General features: G+C 35.0%; 1 protein-coding gene across 1 annotated transcript; it reads left to right on the top strand.

The window, feature by feature from the left end:
• The first annotated feature begins 709 nt into the window (after positions 1-709).
• On the top strand, positions 710-5,372 carry LOC144967254 (uncharacterized). The gene is made up of 2 exons (XM_078904243.1): positions 710-910; positions 4,022-5,372. Exon 2 carries the CDS (start codon positions 4,337-4,339, stop codon positions 5,252-5,254), a length of 918 nt encoding a protein of 305 aa, XP_078760369.1. The 5' UTR covers positions 710-910; positions 4,022-4,336; the 3' UTR covers positions 5,255-5,372.
• Positions 5,373-9,134: the final 3,762 nt, after the last annotated feature.

Below are 9,134 nucleotides of genomic sequence, written 5' to 3'. Positions count from 1 at the left end.
TCCAATGACCGAACAATGCGCCGCCCAGAGCGGGACTCGAATCCTGGGCCTTCCGATCAAAAGGCGAGTGTCATACCACAAGAACACATAGCGCTTAGTAGCTTGTTGTAGAGTAGTAGTAGTAGTAGTAGTAGTAGTAGTAGTAGTAGTAGTAGTAGTAGTAGTAGTAGTAGTGGTGGTAGTGGTGGTAGTAGTAGTAGTAGTAGTAGTAGTAGTAGTAGTAGTAGTAGTAGTAGTAGTAGTAGTAGTAGTAGTAGTAGTAGTAGTAGTTGTAGTAGTAGTAGTACTAGTTGTAGTTTTTGTTGTTTTTGTGATAGTAGTAGTCTGTCAAAGGGCCATACGAGGGACGAGATAGTAGAGAATCTATCTTCATCTCATAGATCTCATGCTTTGATATTCAGTCAAAAAATTGTGATCCAAACAAACAGAGAGGGAGACCACAAACTTATTTCCCCTGGACATAGACGGTCTAGATGTGATTTTCGTAAGGGGGGATCATGATCGTGGTTTTCCTGCAAAAGTAAAGAAGGGGAATTTGGCTGGGAAGACCATGATCATACTCTTCCTAGACATAGCAGAGTGAGCAGCTTGCATTCAGTCAGAAACCAACTGGGTCTGCTGCTTAGCAATGCGTAAACAAAAGGTTGATTGGATGCATAGTTCGGGTCATAGGTCATGTATGACACGTACACTTGCAAATCGAATAATAGGCCCAATGTTATTGCTGTGTCAGTAGTGTGTAGATACCTAATGTGTTGCCTCTCTACTCGCCGACTGAGCTGGAGCGTGACCTTCGTTACTCTTCACTTACCCATTCTTTCTTAGACTGTTGTGAAAAGAAAGACTGGATGTTGGACGTTGGACATCGACGAGAGTGGAGTCCGACAATCTGAAATAAAAAAAAAGAAAGGTAAGGTCTCTCTCTCTCTCTCTCTCTCTCTCTCTCTCTCTCTCTCTCTCTCTCTCTCTCTCTCTCTCCTCTCTCTCTTCTCTCTCTCTCTCTCTCTCTCTCTCTTATTCATCCCCCCCCCCCCTCCATTTTACCAAGGTCTTATTTACTACTAGACAAGAACTGCCAACTGTGTAAACAAAGCAAGATGGCGGCAGGGACCTGGCTGCTTAACCAATACCCAGTTTAGCGAATCTAGATACCTAATCATAAATTGATGGGGAAAAAAACAAAACAAGAGGCCTTCCGAAAGCTCCTACAAAGGGAAACAACTCAAATAATATTCCCTCAACTAACCCCAAGAAAAATAAAACCTTAAACTGTCCCGAATACTAATAGGAAAATCAAACACCCTAGCACCTTTGCTAAGCTTATGAATAACCCTAATAGAAAAAAAATCCTCTGATCTGGAGCTAACCCTAATAGAAAGAAAAAAAACAAACCTCGGACTGCTTTGCACTACCTTTTAATACTTCACCCGAGAACAAAACAATGGTCAAATTAGAACATTTTAAATTTTCACAAATCTATCAAGGTTTGTTCTATAATTTTTTAAATGCTTCTTTATGATGACAAGTTGAATAAATAAATGGCTGTCATTATCCCCAGACACCTGTCTGGGGATAACGAAAAGGCTGGGCTGTCATTATCCCCAGACAGCTGTCTGGGGATAATGAAAATTCGTTATCCCCAGACACCTGTCTAGGGATAACCAAATTTCGTTATTCCCAGATAGATATTTGAAACTCCGCTCTTTTTAACAATTATCCACAGTCCAGAATATGGAATGTTTCCAAATAAGGAAAGTTAATAAATTATCTATAAAAGCATAAAATTAACCAACCAATCAGTTGTTACTACATATACACAATATGCGTCGACTTCGAAGTGGGTGTCATGGCCGAAGGGTTTAGTTGTCCGCCCTGGAAGTTTTACCAGAATTGACGTTGCGGGTTCAAATCCTGGTTCCGCCACTTTTTTTCTTTTTTTTACATTCCGTCTTCTTTTTACAGAACGGTGCAGGGGATAAATGTCCCATACATCCCCCCACCTCTTTTTTTTTAACTCTCTCTCTCTCTCTCTCTCTCTCTCTCTCTCTCTCTCTCTCTCTCTCTCTCTCTCTCTCTCTTAGTTCCTTTCTAGTTTCTAGCAAATTGTCATATTTGTCCCCACTCCGATCTCAAAAATTGTCTAAAAAGAATAAATAATTAAAAAGCAAACAAACATAAATATTCAGAGAGCGACCAATAGGTCAGATAGAGGAGAAAAAAACAAACAATAACTTTTTAAAAAATAAAAACAATTTTAAGAAATTCATGCTCAGAAACGGAACAAAAGGTCAAACAAGAAGGAGAAAAGAATAGACTCGCACAAAAAAAAAAAAAAAAGAAAGAAAAGAAGACGGAATTAAAAAAAAAAAAAGTGGTGGAACCAGGATTCGAACCCACAACGTCTATTCTGGTAAAACACCCAGGGCAGACGACTAAACCATTCAGCCATGACACCCACTTCGAAGTCGACGCATATTGTGTATATATAGTAACAACTGATTTAATGTTGGTTAATTTTATGTTTTTATAGATATTTTATTAACTCTCCTTATTTCTATATGTGCATTTTGGAGACATTCCATATTCTGGACTGTGGATAATTGTTTAGAGGAGCGGAGTTTCAAATATATGTCTGGGGTTAACGAATTTTCATTATCCCCAGACAGGTGTCTGGGGATAATCACAGCGTAAATAAATACATGACAAAAGATCCACGGTGAAAATACAAATTGAAAGAATACTGGGGATGCAGGAGCTTTCGGAATGTCTCTCAAAAAAACATAAAGTAAAGACCTGAGTGACGTCAACTTCGACTTCGTTCTATCTTTTACTTTTAACTGCTATTGACACAGAGTTGTGCAGCTGTGCGGTCTTGTGGCATGACACTCGCTTTCGGATCGGATGGTCCTGGGTTTGAGCCTCACTCGGCGCAAAGTTGAATCCTTGGAAAAGACTCTTTACTCACATCCTCTCACCGTACTCAGATGTAAAATGAGTACCTGGCTGTTAACAGCATTGTAATATTGCCTAACAGACGTCATGTCTCATTCATCATGGTACGTGTTGCTGTTGGTCAGGGACCCTTTGTAAAGTGCTGAGGATGTTTAGTGGATTTTGCGCTACATAAAGCTCAAGCTTTTTAGTTGTTTTTAAAAAAATTATATTAATACTCCCATTTTATCTTATCTGTCTGTCATTTTCTCTTCTTCTCCCCCCCCCCTCTCATTTTCTCTTTTCTCTCTCTCTCTCTCTCTCTCTCTCTCTCTCTCTCTCTCTCTCTCTCTCTCTCTCTCTCTCACTCTCTCTCTCACTCTTTTACTCTCGTTTTCTCATTTTTATGTTTAAATTACATACTTGTTTTTATGTAATGTGATCAGATGTTTTGCTGTGCCCATTTGTTACATAAAGTAAAATCTATAAAAATTACTGTGTTCAATTTGTAGTAAGAGGCAGTCATATCATAGAAGAAATTAAAGGTTCATCGTTTTGTCGCCATTTGTTTTAAGCAACACCACAGCCTTATTGAGGGCAGATATTTCGCTCTGTGAAACCATAGCAAAGTTAAAAAAGAACAGCTTTTGTGTTTTTGATGAGTTCACCATCTTCTTGTGCAGTTGCCAGATGGTGTTTCTTCAAGGTGATCAGTTGAACCGTGTCTCCAGGTGATTATTATAAAGTAGCTCTTTGATGATTTACATAACTTTCTCTTTTTGCACCAATTTAACTCCTTTTTACTAGACCATGAGGGAATCTAATCACCCTCGATATTCGAGTACTTGTGAACTGACAATGGACACCATACATCAGTTAGAAACTGAACATTTTGCAAATTCGCTACTCAAGTGTCTGTGTGAGTATGAAAGGAAACAACTGTAATTCCATTTAATAATGGCTATTGACATAGCAGCTTCACAACCAATATTATAATCATAAGTTATCATCCTCATTGTGATATATTTTTTTACCTTTCAGTTGAAATGTTTTAAAAATCTATTCAGTTATTTTCTTTTGTTATCAACAGAACTTGATGAGCCATCAGGAAAACCAAGAGAAGTCCTTTTTTAACCCATTTCATCTATTTGACATTTGAAAATATGACTTTAAATGCTTTTTTGAAGTACTACAATTTCATAACGCTACAGTCACGTTATTAGATCACGGGAACAAAACCAGAACCAGTGGCAAGAACTTTAACAGAATAGAAAAGCGAATACAACTGCACCAAACATCTTACATCATGGATGAATTGTACTTCCATATTTCATCAACCGGAGAGCTATATCCTCTCTAAATATCACCTCATGCATGTGACAATCTTAAATATTAGTTTACCGCAATGGGATTAAAACTTTTTTATGCCAGAGTGAAGCTCTTCTGCCTTGGTTTAGCAGGCACTCTGGCCTTCATTGCCTTCAATCTGTACTATGTCAAACCAGTTCGTAATTTACTACTGAAGCCTGTGTTGCCAAATGTATGGCGCTTTGTGGACACAGCGGATATTTTAAGGATGCGAAATGTTAAATATCCGCCTAATATTACAGACCTGACAAATTGTCCTAAAGTAATCAAACCTGATATACAACTAAAAGATGTTGATCAGAGGTCCATTATAAAGTATCATAATGCAAATGCGGATAATCCTTTCTTTCAGGATGAGGTGTATGCCAACTTCTTGCCAACTGTCACATGGCAAGACCGTGTAGAGACTATTCACCTATATTTAGTTTTTGCTGACACTTTGAAAAAGATTGGTGTGAATTTTTTTTTTACCGGTGGGTCCCTATTGGGTGTTGTGCGCCATGGGGGTGCTATTCCCTGGGACACGGATATTGATATGGCTGTCAATGGAACAAAGTGGAAGGAAGTCCGGGAGCGCCTGTCTTGTTTGGAAGGATTTCAGCTCCGTACCATGTGGCACATGCATTGGAAGTTTCATTTTAGAGGGAAATATTTTCCATTCATTGATATCTTTTTCTACACCGAGAATGAGCGTTATGTTTATGCTATGAATTACTATACATTGCACAGTATTATTTATGAAAAAAATGATGTCCTCCCTCTTACAATGGCTAAGTTTGAAGGTGTGTTAGTCCCTGTTCCTAGACATTATGAAAAGTGTGCAAGACTTGAATTTGATTTAGAATATTGTTACCCTCCCAGTACTAATCATAAAACAAGGAAACACTTTAAGAGAACGATTGTAAAATGTTCCTCAATGGCTGACTATTACCCTATTCGAAATGTGGAATTTTAGGAATACAAGTTTGTTTTATCCCAAAGACTTGTTGAACTGCATTGAATTCTTTGTGGGAGATTTCAAATTTTTCTAGATTTTCTAGATTTATGTTGGTTTGTGCATTTGTATAATACAAAAAGAGACTACATTCATTATTATTATTATTATTATTATTATTATTTATTATTATTATTATTATTATTATTATTATTATTATTATTATTATTATTGTTGTTGTTGTTATTTTTCCAAAGCTGTGCACTTTTTAAGAAAAGAACAAAATTAATTCAATGATACAAAAGCGTCATTAATATTGAATTCTTTCCCCCCAAAAAAAGATTTAGAGAGGTGTGCCTCATAAAGTAGTTTCTTAAAAAAATAACTGATTTTCTCAGCTCATGTCTACATTAATTAGATTATTTTCACTATGATGTTTTGAGAGATGACTTTTTAAAAAATCGATAAAACTCTTTAAGATTTGAAGGATGATCTTGTGACTTTGTTTAAATTGAAATGTTATGCGAATTAGACCCCAGGTCATATCTGTCTTTTAAGGTGCATTTCTCTAGTTCAATCTCATTCGATGTGAAATTAGCTGTAATTTACAATTTTTGAAGATGGATTTACAGGAATCTAGTTTTTCCTTTTCATTGTTATAATTATAATGATCTTTGCGTATGCCACTTCATGTCACATGAGGGAAAAATTCCACAATGAAATATTTACCTTATTTTATTGTTTTAATATAACTAAATTTTACAGTTAATGATAAGAAACTATCTTTTGCATATGCACTGTATTTGATATTCCGCATTTTGTATCCTTTAAATTGTAAGAAAGTAAAATTTACTTAGAAAGTCAATAAATTGTTAAGGCCCTGTGGAGTTAACTGCAGACGGCACTGCATTTCATAACCCCTTATGTCATTTAGTTGTTTTATTTACCTCAGGTTACCTGTTAATGGCAGTGCATTGGGAATAATGGTGCAAAGACACTTATTTTAGGGACCCGATAAACAAGTACTAAACATTACAACTCAGTAGTCTTGGAGTATATTTTGTGTAGATAGCCTGACTATTCATGTTATGAGGGGCTTTCATTAGTGGCAGTATGTGGTGTGCAGCTCCCACCGTCTCTCCACATCTAAATGCACTCATACATTCCATACAGAACAATAAATATGACTGTCTTGTCCACTGTACCAGTTGGCTCAAATGAGATCACATGATCGCATACCCAGTTGGGTATCTCCATCTTTAACAAAGTTGACATGCTCAGCATAGTCCCAATTTTTTTAAAAATGTTATTCTTATGTTCTCTTTTGTATTATAATGTTTATTTTACGTTCAATTGGTTGTTGTTGTTTTTGTTTTTTTTTGACAATTTTATTTTGTGTACAAAAAAAAATATGAGTGTGATGCCCATGATTGCAGTTTTCTTTTCTTATTGCTACATTTGATTATATTATCTTTTTTGGATAGTAACAAGAGAAAAGCATTGGAGCAAATAGTTTGGGACGCTATTGAAAGGATCAGAATTGATACGGATTATATAGTATTTAGCGCGTAGTGAAGATCAGATCAATGGGTGTCTGAGAACTTAAAATTTACTTCAGTCAATTTATTTTATATAAATGAAATAGCTCATTCTTGTTGAATAATTTAACAAGTATTTTTATTGCCATGTGGACACTGACTTACCTTCAGTTCAACTGTATTGTAATTATAATGCTTTTAAAAAATCTTGCCTATGAAATTCATTTTAGCTGCAGTGTTTAATGTTTTGAATAATTTTTTCTCTAATCATTACAGACAACTGATTATTTACAAACTGATTTGGTGCTGCCATTTTCCTCCTCTTCTTTTTTTTTTTCGATCTGAGAATGTTTCAGTATTTAACATGGATGGATGGTTGGTGGGGCTAAAACTGGGGTCTCATTTATCCATCCATATCCAGCTCTTTTTTGTTTTGTTTTGCCAATATGTCGATATGATCTAAAGTTGTTACACGTGCCATTTTACATCTAACATTTCTACATTACATGATTTATAGTGTTGATCGAAATTTCTGAAATTTTAATCCTATTTTCAATCAACAAAATCTGGACAACTAAAGTGACAGCCATTTTCCATTCATTACAAAAGCCAAAGACAATTTACTTTGATTTTTTATATTATTTTAATATAAAAGAAATATTAAGAATTTTTCACTCTATAGCCAGGGTCACTTGCCCCCATCATAACCAAAATTGAGGCCATCATTTTCTTATGGAATTAGATGCCTTGATTTTTTAAATAAGCTTCCTTCTTTTATTAAAGATTCTACGAACAGGATGCTGTAGCAGTAGTTTGGGCATTTTCCTACAAACCATGTTGGCAAGCCTTTGCAAGAAAAGATAATATAATTGACAAATATTTCATGTTATCAGATTGTGTCAGCACAACCAAAACGAATTATTCTCTCATTGAAAAAGAGTCCACGTGAGGTTGAAGAAATATCTCAATGGGGCAATTGACTCGATTTATTCTTCATTAGAATGACATATATTCTTTTACCAAGGATATCTTGAGTAATTTGAATTTTATTTTCTTTACTTTCACGAAGATCATGATTTCAATCTTATTTAGGATGTAGCTAAAGCTAAAAGCTCTTTATTTTATAAAAATTGATTTTATATAAAAAGTAAGGATTTAAAAAGATAATTTATTTTTTTTGGACACTCGCTTTGATTTCAAAGCAAAGTTTATGATATTCACTCTGATATTCAGTATTTGTAACTACATTTACATAGAAATGCCTTCATTTGATAGTTTACAATTCACATCCGTTTCATTAAAAAAATTATAGAATACTGTACTTCCAGTTATTTAATCATCATTTTCTAGTTCGCCAAAGTATCCTGCTATCTCAATTGCATTAAACTATCAAGGCCTTTGTCAACATTGGCCCAGGTTGTCAAAGTGTTAAATTTTATAAACAATAAAACCATTTTTCTCTATATTGACTGTTTATCAGACCTGCCTACAATTATTAAGAAAATTTCGTTGAACTAACATTTTTGGGTCCTGATTGACAATTATATAAAGATCTTTAATTCAATAAACTTCTTGAAAACAAAGTTTTGTTGCCAGAGCTAGTAGATAAAGGACTTTAAAGTATTCAAATTGTAATTAACTGTAGTCATTGTATTTAAACCCAAATGGGTAATTTTTCAGGTAGTTATAATGTCGATCATTTTATTTCCCCTGAAAATTACGATTTTTTCCAATGTCAAGTAGGCAGGTCTGCTGTTCAGTTACCTGGTCTTGAGACCTACATGGCCATAAAGAGTCTTCCTGTCCTCCATGGGATTATGATGCAGTCTCTATCATCAGTCTGTGGTCGGCGAAATGTTAAGGGTGAGCATTTCACTCAATCATAGTGATGACAATCACATAATGAATTTGGATTTTGTATACTCTTTCCAATTTGTGATGTTTATGTAACATTTTTCACAGCTGATTTTGATACGTTAAAGGATGAAACTGTTAATATTTGATTAGTGTGTGCTCAAAATGTATGGAAATCATTTAATGTTATTCAATTACCTAGCATGCCATTTTGATCAGATTTAGACAGGATAATTGGCGGTAGACTAGAGAAGTAGTGTTCAAACAGGTAGCCATATGTAACAAATATTTGATTTTTAAAATACTGCTCACCCACTACCAATGATATTTTGGAATATGAGGACCCTAAATGACTAAATGACCTATTTTTCAATAGTATTTATCCCTTGTATTTATTGTTTTTACCTTCCATTCCTTCTCCCCACCCTCCCCTCTCCCCCAGACTTGTTTGTGATTTTCAGTGATATTTAAAATATAATCGCTCAATTAAAATATAATTACTCATTCAC

Source organism: Berghia stephanieae, chromosome 3 (assembly GCF_034508935.2).
Source record: "Berghia stephanieae isolate SIO BIC M18660-M18661 chromosome 3, UCSD_Bste_1.3, whole genome shotgun sequence".
Classification (NCBI taxonomy): domain Eukaryota; kingdom Metazoa; phylum Mollusca; class Gastropoda; order Nudibranchia; family Aeolidiidae; genus Berghia; species Berghia stephanieae.
Note: the sequence above shows the minus strand (reverse complement) of the source record. Positions and strands in the feature narration are given on the sequence as shown.